The sequence below is a fragment of the Halichoerus grypus genome, chromosome 6, assembly GCF_964656455.1.
Source record: "Halichoerus grypus chromosome 6, mHalGry1.hap1.1, whole genome shotgun sequence".
NCBI classification, from domain to species: domain Eukaryota; kingdom Metazoa; phylum Chordata; class Mammalia; order Carnivora; family Phocidae; genus Halichoerus; species Halichoerus grypus.
The window spans coordinates 121,315,862-121,332,543 of NC_135717.1; the positions used below are offsets into that span (position 1 = coordinate 121,315,862).

The 16,682-nt window shown below is 39.2% G+C and overlaps 1 protein-coding gene across 3 annotated transcripts in view; it reads right to left on the reverse strand.

The window, feature by feature from the left end:
- SARNP (SAP domain containing ribonucleoprotein) overlaps window positions 1-16,670 on the reverse strand; it is a 45,366-nt gene extending 28,696 nt beyond the window's left edge. For all 3 annotated transcript variants that reach the window (XM_078076111.1, XM_036086585.2, XM_078076110.1), the window contains exons 1-7: window positions 16,419-16,670; window positions 8,339-8,438; window positions 6,637-6,683; window positions 6,345-6,412; window positions 2,753-2,804; window positions 1,812-1,885; window positions 1,336-1,364 (exon numbers count right to left, since the gene is read on the reverse strand). In XM_078076111.1, the coding sequence (XP_077932237.1) occupies window positions 1,336-1,364; window positions 1,812-1,885; window positions 2,753-2,804; window positions 6,345-6,412; window positions 6,637-6,683; window positions 8,339-8,438; window positions 16,419-16,454 (406 nt within the window). In that variant the 5' untranslated portion in view covers window positions 16,455-16,670. The remainder of the gene's footprint in view (window positions 1-1,335; window positions 1,365-1,811; window positions 1,886-2,752; window positions 2,805-6,344; window positions 6,413-6,636; window positions 6,684-8,338; window positions 8,439-16,418) is intronic.
- Window positions 16,671-16,682: the final 12 nt, after the last annotated feature.

The window sequence follows — 16,682 nt, forward strand, 5'->3', positions numbered from 1 at the left end:
AAACATGTAGTGATAGTGACCAGAATTTTGCTAGTCTTTTAAAAAGCACAGCAAGTGGCGCCTGGGTGGCTCAGTTGTTGGGCGTCTGCCTTCGGCTCAGGTCATGATCCCAGGGTCCTGGGATCGAGCCCCGCATCGGGCTCCCCGCTCTGCGGGAAGCCTGCTTCTCCCTCTCCCACTCCCCCTGCTTGTGTTCCCTCTCTCGCTGTGTCTCTGTCAAATAAATAAATAAAATCTTTAAAAAATTAAAAATTGAAAAAAAAAAAAAGCACAGCAAAATGCTAGATCTTTAGAGGACATGTTCTTAACACACTTCAAACAGACAGATCACTAAGAAGACTAAATTAGATTAAGAGATTACATTTAAAATTTAAGTCTCTAAAACTGGACTATGTTCTTTTTAAAAATAACTTTCTTCCTAATTTATTACAAGATACATACTCATTGCAGAAATTTTACAAACACAGACAAGCAAAAAGAAGTCACTCAAAATTCCATCAACCAGAGAAAGTATTAACAATTAGAACATATTCCCTCCAACCTTTTTTTTTTTTTTTTTAGTTTTCATTTTTAAGTAAACTCCACACCACACATGGGGCTCAAACTCACAACCCTGAGATCAAAAGTTGCATGCTCCACCAACTGAGCCAGTCAGGCACCCCCCAAACCTGTTTTTCTATCCATACATGCACTTCTATTACCAAAAGGGAAATACACTGCTAATATAATTTTATAATTTGTTTTCACTTAACATTTTTCTGACAAATACTCTCCAGTATCATTTTAACAACTGCACAGTCTACTATACTATGGTAGACATTTATTTAACAAATTCCCTATTGTATATTACATTGTTTCTAGTTACTGATCATGAAAAATAATGCTGTGAGAATCCTTATGGTTAACTAGGTCTTTAAGCATATCCAACATTATTTCCTTGTAAATTCCTAGAAGTCAAGATTGTTGAGGTAAAAGATACTCTCTTTTCTCTTTCACCACTTACTCTAGGCAGTATGACAAGGGACAGGTACATAATAATTACATGCTGACTTGAGACACCAGAATAACTAGGCAAGGTACTAGAAACTTCTCTAAAGATGTCCAAGAAAAGGAAAACAAATGTTGGCACTTCCTCCTATTCTCATAACTTCAGCCCCTTCTCTAAATTGCCCAGGAAGGCTTAAGTATGGTTTTACCTCAAGCAAAAAGGTGAATGTTATAACTTCTTAAAAGCTTCTAAAGCTAACAAGTTTACCTTAATTTGGAGAAATCTGTTGTGACAGAAAAGTTAAAATATAAAGGTAACTTTTTTTAGAAGAGTCTCTGTATTCTTACCTTTTGATGGAACTGAAGAAATCCCAAATCTGTAGAAAAAAAAAACAAGCTAAATTTTAGGAAGCTGTTCAGACTCCCTGTTGTCTGTCTCCGTGTCAAGTGTACATATGGCACTTCTTGCTTGTGATCTCAAGACTTGCAATCATTAGCTAATTCTAACAACCCCATGAAAGAGGTTCAGTTTACTCTTTTTCTCACCAAGAGATCAGAGAATAAGCTAAAAGTGAAGCCTTATCAAAATTAGAAGTAACAGTCAGTTCCTGATTTTTACCTATTACAAAAATCCTGCTTGATGAGACCTAATCTACAGCTACTACATCCAAATCAGCAGCAAATTCTGAAAAGAGCCAAAAAAGTGTTTCTTTTCAGCAAGGTGTCTATTCTACTTAAAATCAATAATATATTTAAAACCTAGGATCATACCCCTCCACCTTCATACTATCACCATCTCAGATCCAAAAGGCTGGGACACTCACCTTGCTGCCCGGGCAGCTTTCTTACTCTCCAAGCTCACAGGTACATTGAATCGTTCAGCTCTCTTCTGCATTCTCTAGGTGATAAAAAGACAAAAGAAGGGGGAAAGAAAAATTAATTTCTGGTTTCCTTAAGGAGAAAAGTTGTTTAGAAGTTTGTATCTTTAGAACATCAGGAGTATATTTCATAAGGTCTAAACTGAGAATACTGACAATCCTAGAGGATATCAGGTTATATCTCTCCAGGGCTTACCTCAACAGCCCTTTCCAGAAAGCAAACACAAAAGACTATTATTACATTCATGTCCTCAAAAAACAAAAGGAAAGGAATAAAATAAAACCCACATTCTGCACGAAGCCAAGAAGACAAAAGCTGTGTTTGGTTGACCTTTGAAAAGGGATCAAAGGAACAGCTTGGTTCCAACACTAGTGGTACTCTTTCAGTTAGAAATGAGGCAGCATTAAAAAAAAAAAAAAAAGAAATGAGGCAGCATTGTCCTATGTCATCTCTACTTAAAAGGTACAAACCGCCCCCCCACACACACACAGATCTCAACTGGAGACCTTCAGAGATCCTGACACAGAATCCAGAGAAATTTCTGTCTTACCAGCTATCAAGTAGTGACATCTTCCCTTATTACTTTTCATCTCTTCCAAGGTACAATCCTCCCAAACTCTAATCTAGTTTGTAAACATCTTAAAGAGGGTTACCACTAAGGCCTTAGGACTATATACAAAAAGACTAGGGCTTCAAAGGTGACCATGCCAGCCCAAATATTTTCCCAAGTGAAGGTGGTAGAAAAATATATCAATACCAAAATCTGTCAATACTGATTTTCTGCCTATGAGTTAATTTTTTTAGTGATTATACAGGTAGAATAAAAGGTAAGAAATAGAAAGATATAGAGAGAGACTGCTTTTCTACCAGGGAGCAGAAAACCTACCTCAGTCTGTGGTATCTCAGATATAATTTTTACCACTTTCTTCTCTGCTGCCCTGGAAAAGAAGAAAGAAATTTTTTTAAAACCAGAAAACTTGACCTTCTAACCCAAAACCTTAAAATGTATAAGAATACACCTGAATCATGTCCTCTGTCCCCTACCTCTCCATCACCCCTTAGTCCAAAAAAATATGAAGCCCATTAGAACTTCAGTTCCTTGAGCTGCCATTTTTTGATAAGAGTTCAAATAGTAGACTAACCTGCTTTGCTAAACTATAAAAAAGTAATCAAGAAAGAAGTCTGGTTAAATATATTGGGCTGAAAGGAAACACTCAAAGGGCACCGGAAACCACTTCTTTTACTTTTAGGAACCTTAAATTTACTTTTGGACTAATGACTATTCCTCCAACCCTCATTTAAATGGCAGCTCTCAATTTTCATCAAAACAACAATTAACGAGTGCTCTACAAGCTCTGGTTTCCTTCTTTTACAAATCCCTTATTTCTCCCACAGGGACCGTAGCTCCAGCTGGAACAGTCAAAGTGAGACAAATAAAAATGCCAAAGGGAGTGGGAAGAAAAAAGGCTAAGGGGAGTTTGAATTAGGAAAACATGGTTAAGTTACTAGTCAAAAGGTTTAAGAGAAAACAAAAGAGGGGGGGACCATCGGGGCGGGAGACAAAGTTCGGAAGTACCCAGGATAAATGGAAGGGCATTAACCCTCCACCAAACAACTCCCATAAAACTGTGGGTCATAACCAGTCTCATTAAGGTCCCTCATTTAGAGACATGGGCAGCCTTTGTTCCAATATCCCGGACACTTTTCCCATTTGATGCCCTGAAAGGTAGTAATGGTTTAATGGCATTTTCAGAGGAAGCAATTCTGGAACAGGAACTTACTCTCTCCATCCTTTTGTTGGAGGTCCCTGGACTGACAGATAAGCAATGGGTGCCCCCTGCTGACCATAACTACATCCTACAATATTTAACTACCCTGGTTAGGGGTAGGGGGGTGGGAGGGATCAAACCAGAAACAGTAGCATATTTTTGGAGAACCTCAAACCAAAGATGAAGGGGATCTCCTTTTGAATGTTCGAAGTAACTAAATTAGCCCAGAATATTCTTAACGGAAATCCTGAATTCTCATTTCCTGGTCATCCGTACTTCCCCAACCCTCTGTCTTGTTCAGACAGAAAGGAACACTGAAGTTTAATGTTTTACTTGAAGTCAATGCCATTAAGACAACAGTCTTCTCCACCAACCCCAAGCTAATGACTTTCTTCACATTTTCATCTTGAAGCACAATCACTGCAGTACACCTTGTGGCAGAAAGGGAACCCCAGAAAGGACGCTTCTTTCTGCTGTGTTCCAGCTCCCTCAGGCACAACTAAGCTCAAGCAATAAATACACATCACATTCTGGAACTCATAGGAAATTTATTCTCTTTGCTGTTAAATTTCTCTCCTACCCAGTCACATATGAGACATTCTCCAAACTATAGGGACCCAGAACCTTTCTAAACCCTACTGTGGTCTAGCCACTACTAACACTCTAAAGAGCAAAAACCACCCTCCCAACACACACATTTTCAATTTCCTTGTTTAGAAATTCATTAATAAAATTTAAACGCTCTAAATAAGAGAATCACACATTTTACATATTCTAAGGATAATGAACTTCTATAAATTTTCAGACTTCATTGTTAAACCACACAAGCCAATTATCATTGTATTCACCTCATCTTCCTTCTTGCTCCTGAGGTCCCCAAAACATCGCTACTTTAATGGTATTCCTAAGCCATTTCCTTAAGGCATTACATCTAAACATAAACCTCCTATGATGGAAGATAACCACATGGCTTTAAAAAGCAGTATTATTAGGGGCGCCTAGGTGGCTTGGTCAGTTAAGCGTCCAACTCTTAATTTGATTTCCCCTCAGGTCATGATCTCAAGAGTTGTGAGATCGAGCCCGCATCAGGTTCTGCGCTAGGTGTGGAGCCTGCTTAAGATTCTCTCTCCCTCTGCCCCTCCCTCCCCTTCCTAAAAAAAAAAAAAAGTACTATCAGTAGATAAAATGTAATGAAACATTAAATGTACATCCCCTGTGATGCAGCAAATCCACTGCAGGGGATTTATCACATGGACATACTTATGTATAAATACATAAATAGTTGCGTAAGGACATGCAGCACTGCATTTTCTGCTTTATGAATTATCTAAATGTCCATCAACAAGAGATTGGTTAAGTTACTGTTCATCCATAGAATAGGGTACTGTTAGCTTCTAGAAAGAATAAGGTTCTGGGTTGCCTGGGTGGCTCAGTCGTTAAGAGTCTGCCTTCGGCTCGGGTCATGACCCCAGGGTCCTGGGTTCGAGCCCCGCATCGGGCTCCCTGCTCTGCGGGAGGCCTGCTTCTCCCTCTCCCACTCCCCCTGCTTGTGTTCCCTCTCTTGCTGTCTCTCTCTCAAATAAATAAATAAAATCTTAAAAAAAAAAAAAAAAAAAAGAATAAGGTTCTAAGTTGATAACTACTAAATCTGGGTGATAGGTATATGGGGGTCTACTATACTTTTCTCATAACTTGTGTACATACTTGCAATTTCTCATAATAACAAGCTAAAAAAAGAGACCTACCACTTACAAAGATAATTAACCCCATTTCATTCAGTTGATGTGAGGATTAACTGAGAATACATGTAAAACACCTAGAATCCTGCCCTGTATATAACATTTAAATAAAAACATTACTGTATAATGATACAAAAAGATCTGAGAAAAATCAGGAAACCCACAATATACCTAGTGTATGTAACTGTATATACACATATACACAAACTCCCCATGTAACATTCTAAAAGAATATATTGAAAACCTCTGGGAAGTCAGATAGGGGGTGGAGACAAGGGGTACACAATTTTCAGTTTATATACTCCTCTATGTAGTGTTTGACTTTTCACTAGCACACAGTCTTTTATAATGCATAAATACAGCTATGAGGAACAAAAATGTTAAAAAGGATTCAACGGTTACTAATGTGCTGGATTTGAGAGCCCCCAAAAAAGATGTTTATGATCAACCTTTTGTTTGTTTATAATCAACCTTGTGGGACAGTTTAAATAAATCAAGGCCCACTTTCCACTCTAGTACTCTGTCCTCCCTTCCTCCACTGTAAATCAAAAAGGAAGAGAGAATACAGTGTTACCTAAGAGACATCATCTCTGCTCAGCACCCTCCACCCTTACAAAATTCCTTATACACAGAGAATCTAGATGATTCTCTTCCATAGAGAAATCTAGATGATTCTCTATACAGAAAAAGAATCATCTATTATGGTGCTACAACAAAGGCTAGAACTAAACTCTGCCTGGGCTTGAAGTCTCCTGGTCCTAATTATCTATTACATAACCCAGAGACAAACTACCTTGCTTCACTGGGACCATGTACTTGAAATGAAGTAGACTCTTCTGAAAATGTATGATCTAACGAGAAATGAAAAAGCCAAAGGGAATGCGTAAGAGGTAAAGAGAGTAAAAGACTAAACCCCTCCAAAACCCACAACTATCTGTCCTGTACTCAGACATAAAAAAGGGATAGTTACACATCAACAGTTTTCTCAGGGGGTTCTTCCTCTTTGACAGGCAGTTCTATGGGCTTTGGTTCTTCTTCCTAAAACCAAATGAAACAATAGTTAATATAAATCAACAGTAAATACCCATCAATAAAAGAATATAAGAACTCAAAAATGAACCAGTTTTTCAGAATCTTCATTCCCCCTCTATGCTCCCCTAACAAGTTAGCATTTAAGCCCTCTAATGATTGATGTTAAGCAATGTGGCCAAGGAAGCGGCACGTTGCCAGGCCAGTGACTAACCTTACTCTCTCCAACTCACCTCTGTTTCATCTCCCAGTACATCTTCTTCATTTGCCTCCTCTTCAGCTAAAGAATATTAAAATATTCAGGTCAAGCCCTGCTAAAAAACCATCTTGATCACTGTACTTAGGCTAAAATTATAATCATTTTGCTTTCCCAAAATAAAATTCAATAACGGAAGGCAGAATTGATGCTCATAAAATCTGCTCCACATGGAGATGATAAAACAGTATTCTCTACCTAACATTAATACAAAGTTGAACTCCAGCTGGACTGAAAAACTGTAATGAGGTCAAACTATAACATTAATAAAAAGTAATGTGGGAGAATATCTTTAAGATTTAGTGGTGGGGAAGGATTTCTAAAAAAAAGAACAAAACCCTGAAGCAAAAGTAATATATGAAAAATTGCAGATTTTCCAAAACTAAGGACACCATGGAAAAAGAAAGAAATGACAAAGAAGGTATTTTTGTCTAAAACCAACAGGGAACAGTTACTAGGAATATAAAATAAATGTCTACAAACTAACAAGTGAATTAAGGGGAACCCCACTAAAAACACAGCAAAGGAGAAACCCTAAGAACCATGAGCACAAGAAATGTTCAAACTTTTTAAGTAGAGGAACGTAAATTGAACCAAAAGATTAACAAAAATTAAGCCACTTGATAGGATAGTGCCAAGTTTAGATGTGTGGACGAGATACAAGAACCCTCATGCACTGAAGAATGTAGATTTACAGAGCAATTGAAAACAATTTGGCAGTGCTTAATCATATCAAGGATACATTTATGAACAGATATTAATTAGCAATCCCACTCGTGGGCATTTACCCCAGAAGAAACTCACACAGAAATATAAAGGAACATGAAAGTAGTAGTCTAGGAGGCAATACAAGTTTTGTCACCAGGTAAATTAAGTAAAATGTGGTGGATTCCATACATGACAGAACACTATGCAGGAATTCGAATCAACAGACTACATGACTACACAGCCACAGGCCACATGAATATGAATATATCTTAAAAAAACACATGGTACTTAAAGAAAAGAAGTAAAGTTAGGCTATGGCCTCACTGCCAATTATATAAAAATGTTGTATACCAAACAACACTACATGGTTTGCAAGGACAAAGACAAAAAATACAAATCAAGCACAACAGAACAGCTGCCTAAGGGAGTTGGGAACGGGTATTAAAGGAAATAAATAAAAATCAGAACTGAGACTTGTACAACCTGGGATGGTAATATGCCTTAAATAAAGCTGGTTTTGTTTGTTGTTAAAAAGGTGAAATTATAGAATGTCAGAGTTAGAAGGGACCAGAGATTCCTTAGGTTCATGAATTTCAAGGGTGGCAACATTTGTCTCATTTCATAGATCGGAATAGACACCTAATCATGTAAATATTGACTATTCAAAGTTAACCAAGTAAATTTCTGGCATAAGAGGAATCAGAATCCAAATCTTCCAATTCTCAGTCTAATGACACTTGTTTTAGCATACTTCCTTTCAAACAATTTGCTGAAATAAAATTTAGTGTCTTAAAAAAGGGGGGAGGGGTGTATTTCTTTGCTTTATAACCACTGTTTTGGATGATCAAGAGTTTTCTTGATAAAGAGCTTATATCACCAACAACCTAAAGGAAAAGGAGAAATCTTCCATATGGCAGAGCCGAAAAATTAATCCCTTCACTCATATCACTCTGCCTCTACAAAACACTCACCATGCTCTTCAAGATATGCCTGGAGCCGGTTGATGAGATCTTGTTTTATTCCCTTGGTCTCCAAACCACGAGCAAGACATTCCTGCTTTAGTTCAGCAAGCTGAGAAAAAAGAATAAAGCTATTCCTTAGTTAACAGAATGAACCTGGTGATTAAAAAAAAAAAAGTTTTCACAAGAAAAAAAGAAAAGTTCAATCCCAAACTACTGCTCTTAAACCCACCAAGCCTCCAGATCCACAAAGTTGGCCCACTTCTAATGATATTCAATATGCAAGAAGACTTTTCTAACAGATGGTGAAGAATAAATGTCTTACTTTAATAGAATTTTTACCTATTCATGCAACTATTTATCATTACAAATCCCTAGGTATTTCGACGGGGTGGGGGGGGAGATATCTGCCCCCCCATTACTGTACCAGCTAGCATACAGAAAAAAATGAATCTTTAAGTAGAAAACCTAATTATCTAAAAGCAGATTCTTCTTACTACTATCGCAGATCCTTTACTGCAATTTACTATTTACCTGCATACAAACCTCACCACTGAAGAATTAGGTAGACGTTTAATGTCAACAATGAATCGATTAAAGGATCTATGTCAAAATGGAAAAAATATCCAATGGCATGCTATCAAGTTCTGTGGAAGAGTTTTAAATCAGTAATTTGATTAAACATATAACAGGTATCACCTTTGCAGACAACAGAAGGGCGAAGGAAGACTTGATGAATTACTGACAGAATTAAGGGGCAGGGAGGGCAAGAAGGGGAGCTCTTCAGAGAGAACAATGAGCCAAAAAGAAGATTCAATTTGGAAGGACTAGGTATCCCTATAAAGTATTACATTTATATTCAAAGCTTAAATTGTTCAAAAACCAGATGAGCAAGATCTGACTCAACAGTAACTCAAAGGATAAAGACCTCAGGATTTTAGATGTTTACAAGTACAAAGAGGGTTAACAGTATAATTTGCTACCAAAGTAATTCAAGGTTATGGTAACTGAAAAACAGAATCTATATTAAATGATTATTTATTATTTTAAGAAGCATAATGACATGCCGATCCAAGGAGAACAAGCAAGAAAAGGAAGGCTCCAGAAATCCTATATGCAGATCAGTGCACAAATAGATGGGCACTGAAAGAAGACTTCACTGGCTTTGAAGTACAGATCTATGATCAACCAGGAGAAGTCAGAAAGCAGATCCCCATAGAAGAAGGAACTTTACAATTAAGGGAATATGCTAGGCATCTCTGGAAGGCTTTCAACCAAGGGAGCATTTGAAAATGGAGAGGGGAGCTTCCCCCCGCCCCAATACAATGACTGGGCAGGTGGAGCACTCAGTGAGTAGGTCAGGCAAGCAGGGATACTATGTGAAGAACTATCCTACTAAACAAACCAATAGCACCCTCTACTGAGAAACATAATAGGTAAATCACCCATTAAAAGCATAACACGGCCTCTCCTAAAGTCACCTGGGTTCAAATTTCAGCTTTACTACTTACAGCTGTGTAACCCTGGATGACTAACTTAACCTCTCTGTGCCTCAGTTGCCTATGAAATGAGGATAAGGCAACAGTACCTATACCCTAGGGCTGTTAGGATGATTAAATCAGTAAATATCTGTAAAGCATTTACAACAGTACTTGGCAGCTAGGTAACCACCTCGTAAGTGTCAGACACTGGGTGAAGGATTAGACAAGATTAGACAGAATCACTGCTTCTCAGATTTCCGAATTTCACAGATCAATGTATTTTTAATTAGGCAGACTGATGGGGCTGCCAACTTTTTATAATATTCCAGCCAGATGGACTGATATGTTTGTAAAAAACAATAAAAACCAATTACTAGAAAACCATCACACACTTGGATGTAGCAGTGACGCCAAACTGCTATAAAAGTTTCTAAAAGCTTACTAATTTTTTTTTTTTTAACTTATGGTCAACCAGTAACAGTTCATGACCCACACTGGCCTTCAGACCATACCCTGAATACTATTAATCTAGAATCTAGACCCTAAGTGATCTCTAAGGTCCATTTCTTAAGAATCTGGATCTTTCCCACATTGGTACTTTGTTTCTTCATTTTCTCTCTGCTTCCTGGAGAACAAGGCTTTTGATTTTAGTTACACTTTAAAGTTTCATTGGTTTGGGGCATCTGGGTGGCTCAGTCGGTTGAGTGTTCAGCTCTTGGTTTGGGCTCAGGTCATGATCGCGGATCATGGGATCAGGCCCCACCTAAGGGTCATCACTACTTGTGGGATCTGCTTAAGATTCTTTCTCCCTCCTTCTCTCTCTTTCTGCTCCTCCCCGAGTGCACGTGCATGCCCATGCTTGCTTGCTCATGAGCAGTCTGTCTCACTCACTCACTCAAATAAACAAATAAAATCTTAAAAAAAGAAAGTTTTGTTTGTCCGTTATAAAAGTATTATGTTTACTGTAGAATAGTTTGAAAATTCTGAAAAGTATAGAGGAAAATAAAAGTCTTACGTAACCCCAGCAAATGGACATCATTTAACATTTTAAATACATCATTTATGTGCGTGTGTTTAGAGGGTGCTGGTTGTTTACAAAGCAATACAACTTCTTTATTTCTTGTAACCCTTAATCTTCCTCAGAAGCCTCCATTCCCTTTCCCCCCTGGTTTAACACTTTTTGGTAAATATTGAGGTAATTCAAAGTTCAACGTTCTAACAGAGTTGTTCTTCCCTTCTCTTTCCTTCCCCAAATTGTGCCTAGATACAGCCAAGGTTTACAAAAACTCCCAGCTGACAGGGAAAAGGACAGTGATGGTTTTTGCACAGGCTGCTGATCTAGACTTGGGAACTGACAAATTGGTACAACTGGTAGTGTAGCATGGATAGCATCCATCACTGCTGACCACTGGCCCTGCCACTGCCTTTGGTCACTGAAATCTCAGCCCCCACCAGTTCCCAGTCCCTAACCCCAGATCTTTGGCTCATTCATAAGGTCAATAACAGCCTAACACTATGTCACAATGCCTACATCACTCACCTCACTTCATCTCATCACGTAGGCATTTTATCTCACATCATCATAAAATGGGTGAGTATAGTACAATAAAGTATTTTGAAAGAGAGCACATTCATGTAACTTTTATTACAGTATATAATTTTTCTGTTATTAGTTGTTAATCTGTTACTGTGTCTAATTTATAAATTAAACTTTATTATAGGTGTGTATTTATAGAAAAAAATATAGTATACGTAAGGATTCAGTACCCTAGGTTTCAGGCAACCATTGGGAGGTCTTGGAACATAACCCCCATGAATGGGGTGGGGGAAGCTACCGTATATCCAGAATCTAATTCCTTCTGGTCTTTCATACAGATTACTGTAACTCTTAGCCCTTGCACCTCATTATAGTTTATTCTCCACAAAGTATCCAGAGTAAACTTTTAAAAATTTAAGTCAGGAAAAAAAAAAAATTAAAGTCAGAACATGTCATTCCTCTATTCAAAACCCCTCCATTGGTTTCCTATCTCAAGGGTAAAAGCCAGAGTCCTAATGATCACCTATAAGGTCCTCTTATAACACTTTGCACAAGACTCACTCCTTGGGGCGCCTGGGTGGCTCAATTGGCTAATCCTTTGCCTTTGGCTCAGGTCACGATCCCAGAGGCCTGGGATCAAGCCCCACATCGGGCTCCCTGCTCAGCAGGAAGACTGCTTCTCCCTCTCCCATTCCCCTACTTGTGCTTTCTCTAATAAATAAATAAAATCTTAAAAAAAAAAAAAAAAAAGACTCACTCCTTTACCTCCGAGTCTCTGCTTTAACATCACCTTCTTGATTAAGGCTTTCCCCAGTCACCCTATTTAAAATTTCAATACCCATAGTCCCACTGTACTACACCTAACACCTTTCCTATTTTTCTCTACAGACCTTATCACTATTTAACATACTATCAATTTTACTTATTTAACTGTCTGCTTTGTTCACTGCTCTATGCCCAGAACCTATGGTAGCTGGCACCTGGAAGGCACTCCATAAATATTTCCTGAGTAAGTCCCAAACCTTTACCATCAGCTCTCAGCTCTTGCAAAGGAGACCCACGTTTCCAACTATGATTAGACATCTCCAAGTGCAAATCTCAAAGACACTTAAGCCCAAAACTGAACTTATCTTCTTTGCTGCACAAAACTGGCTTCTTCTCCTCTCAACCTAGACTGCTCAAACCTTCGATTCACCTTTCATTCCTCCCACATCTAACTCATCTATAAATACTTACAATTTTATATCCCAAATTTCTTTCAAATTCATTCCATTCTAATATCCACTACCTTATTTCAGGTCTTACTAAGTTTATTCACTTGACAGTGTTTGAGCACCCACTCCATCAAGCATTATCGTAGATACAAGGAAATAATCATAAAGAAAAGAGAAAGTTCTTGCTCATGTGAAGTTTACAATCTAGTAAGAAAACAAGGCAACCAATGATCATATACATAAAGTTTAATATAAAAAGGTACAAGGTCCTACAAAAGTATTTAAAAAGTGGTCTGATCATGTGTGTGGATATGGAGAACTTATCCTACCTAAGGGTTCCTTGGGTAAATGATGTTTGGCTGATATCTAAAGGGAACTAGTACTTAATTAGACAAAGGTATGGGGGATGGAGGTGGCAGGAGCACTGCAACCAAAAGCATGTGTCAGTTCTGGGTTCCGAGGTAAAGAAAGGCAGCAGTGCAGTGATTAAGAACATGACTTTGGAGACAGACTACCTGGATTTGAGTCACCACTTATTAGCTCTGCGACCTAGGGCAAGTTACTCAATCTCTCTGAGCTTCCATTTTTCTCATTTTAAAGTGGGGATAACAGAGGCATTTACCTTACAGGGTTATTATGAGAATTAAATCAGTTAATGTATGTAAATAGCTTTGACCAGACCTTGCCACATAGTAAATGCTAAGTAAGTATTATTAGTAATTAATGAACACAGCTATTCTGAGAAATGAAATGAAATAAAGCCACTGTGGTTGGGAGTGTGAGAAACTAAGCTGGAGAGATTGGCAGGGGTATAATTAAAAGGTTTTAAGCAGAGATTGACTACTATAATAAAAATCTAACTGGTAAAATCTCTTGCTCTCCAGACCCCGTCCTCCATACTGCCAAAAGAACAGAAACTGATCACATCAGCTCTTCCTTTCAAATTTTCAAAGGCTCCTCACCTTCTGCCTACATGACAAAAACCAAACACTTTACACAAGTTAAAAGGCCCTTTTCGATATCATTCCATTCTACCTTTATGGTCACACAGTTCACCTACTTTCCTTTCCAAACTATCTTCAACCACCAACATAAATGCACTTTATGCTTCAATATTACAAATGTCTCGATGTTCTCAACACTCTGACACTAAACATCCTTGTGGTTCTCTCCTCTGTAGTAGTCCTTTTTTCACCACTGACTGGAAATCTGGTACCACTACAGTTCAAGACATTTTCACCCACATTCAGTCTCTCTCTCCAACTGTGTTAGAATGACTGCATTTCTACAAAGTCTCCAGAAATTTGCTGTTGAGGTGGTCTTATATATCAATTCAGATAATATTTTTCCCTCCTACTTCAAAGCTTGTTCCTTTCGTCTGAGACTCTATACTAAAGCCCCAAATTCTCTTTATAAAACTGGAGTTTTTAAAAAAAGAGATAAAACTCTAGTCAACCCAAAAGTCAGGATCACTCCATCAAGATCAACCATGGAACCAAACATTAACTGTCCTGGAAGTCAGAATTAAAGGCATAGGTTCTTAACCAGAGGTCCACGGACTCCTCAGGGCTACAATGTAGTTTTATGAAGCCCCTCAAATCGCATGCAAAGTGTATGTACATGCCTTTTTCTGGGGAGAGGGTTCATACCTTTCATCAGAGTTTCAAAGATATCTGTGACCTCCAAAAGGTTAAGAAGTGCTCTAGAGAAAAAGCAAAGACAAGCAAATGTGATTAAAAGAGTGAATCCTTTTCAGGGGCACCTGGGTGGCTCAGCTGGATAAGTGTCCAACTCTGGATTTCGGCTCAGGTCACAATCTCAGGGTCATGAGACTGAGCCCCATGTCCGGCTCCCCGCTTGGCCGGGAGTCTGCTTAAGACTCCATCTCCCTCTCCCTCTGCTCCTCCCCCTGCTCATGCTCTCTCCCTCCCTCTCTCTAAAAATAAATAAATCCTTAAAAAAAAAAAAAGAGCAAATCCTTTTCAGGCTGTCAGGAGGGCCTCATATTCTCTCAGACTATAATACCTGAAATCGGGTCAGAGGACATTATCCTATCAAAATCAAATTTAATATAGACCTGACAAACACAGATTTTATGGAAAGAATCACTCCATAAACCAACACAAAATCCACAAAGGCAAGTCACAAGACTAGTGACTACTCCAGGGATTTGAAAAGTGGAATTAATAAAAAGAAAATACTAAATCTTTTATTCATATTTCCTTTGTATCTCCATTCACTCAAGCGTTGGTGGTATAGTGGTGAGCTTAGCTGCCTTCCATTCAGTCAAAACTTTCTTTTCAGGGTGCCTGGGTGGCTCAGTCGTTTAAGTGTCTGACTCCTGATTTCAGCTCAGGTCATGATCTCAGGGTTATAAGATTGAGCCTGGCATTGGGCTCTGTGTTCCGCTGGGAGTCTGCTCGTCCCTCTCCCTCTGCTCCTCCCCCTGCTCGCACTCTCTCTCTGTCAAATAAATAAATGACAATTTTTTTTGTATGTTTTATAACATACATGATGGTATGGCAGAACATAATTTATTTATGTAAGTAGACATATAACAGAGGTGATTACTCAATCTTTTTTACTTGTTGCATTATGAAACCACTGATATAATCTACAGATTTCAGTGCTACCAACAGTAACTCCAGGATACACGAAAACCCACTAGAACAGTTTAGAATCCATGGGTGAGAAATCAAATTTCACAGAAAGGCTAATTGGTGTCAACCAGCATGTGTCCTCCCTACCCTCATTCTCTTTACTCCTTTTTAAAAGCTCATCAAGCTTTAAAGGATCAGTTTTCAGCTTTGGCTAACTCAGCCTGGTTTGTCCAAGATTCCCAGGATGATGTGATCAAAACATCTGATGGGAAAAACTACTTGTGAAACTACAAATGGACAACTAATCAAGATATTCTCTTAATTCACGCTAAAATAAACTACTCTTTTCTTCTAGGAAACTAATAATCTCAATGTCAGGAAGCTACCAAGACTCCCAAAAGATACAACTTAAAACAGCCCTATGATTGAGAGTGTCACCCAGTGGTGACACCAAAAGATGCAGCGTCCATCCACGAATTGAAATGGGAAGAGATAAACCTAACCTCGGAACTGCTCTTCCAAAATATTACAGCTACGAGGGAGTTGTCTTTCTAGTGGTAAGGGGTAAGGGTAGGGGGTAAGGCTGACGGGCCGAGAACCGCGTGAGAGAATTCGAAAAACTTTTAAATCTGAGGTATCTGTGCCTTTACTAACCCTTAAGGTCTCCGAAATCCCTGGCTTCTAAGGAGAGGCCTAGCTTCTGAGGCCTCTCCTCAGGTTTCAAAGTTAGCTCCGAGGGCGTAACCCCACCTAAATAAAAGGAGTGGAAGCATTCTCTGGATCCTGTTTGAAACGCGGATAGATATAAATACACAAAGCTGCCATCATTTGCTAACGGGAATCCCAGCTTCGGACAACAGACTGGAAAGCACCGACCCAGGAAAGAAAAAGGGGTCCTGGCTCCAGCATGGGGCAAAGAGGGGGGGACCACTGACGTAATGCAGCTCTGACGAGAAATGAAAAGGGAGTATAACAGGTTGAAAGCACTTGCACACCCCGTGGGGAAGTGACGGATGATACAACGATGAAGAGCCGAAATAACACAGATACTGTGTTATCCCATATCTCCGTACGGAGAAATGGGAAATTAGGGAAGGCGTAGTGGGGTAGAAGGGAGGCACAAAAGAAAAGAACTACGGCGGGAGCCAGAAAACGAAGTGGAAAAGCCTGCAAGATGAACATGCACTAAAAGGCGCAAGCCACCCGGCAGAATTCAATCCCCAGAAAAGTCTAATTCAGCCTTTCCCCGCCTCACGGTACCTTCAGTTTATGGAGCTCCACCGTCTCCGCCGCCATCTTGTTACCCCTCCAGTCCACTAGGCCCCCACCCGCTGCCTCCGCTTCCAGGAGCTCCCGCCTAGGCGCAGATAACCACGGCCGACCAATCGCTGTCACTCTTACTCCCACCTCACACTATCAACTCCCCCCATTAGTCAATAGCGGACGTCGCTCTCACTCCTCCAGGCAGCTTTCCCCACCTCTCTCAAAAGGTGGGACAGGGAGAGGGGCGGGTTCTGAACGTCC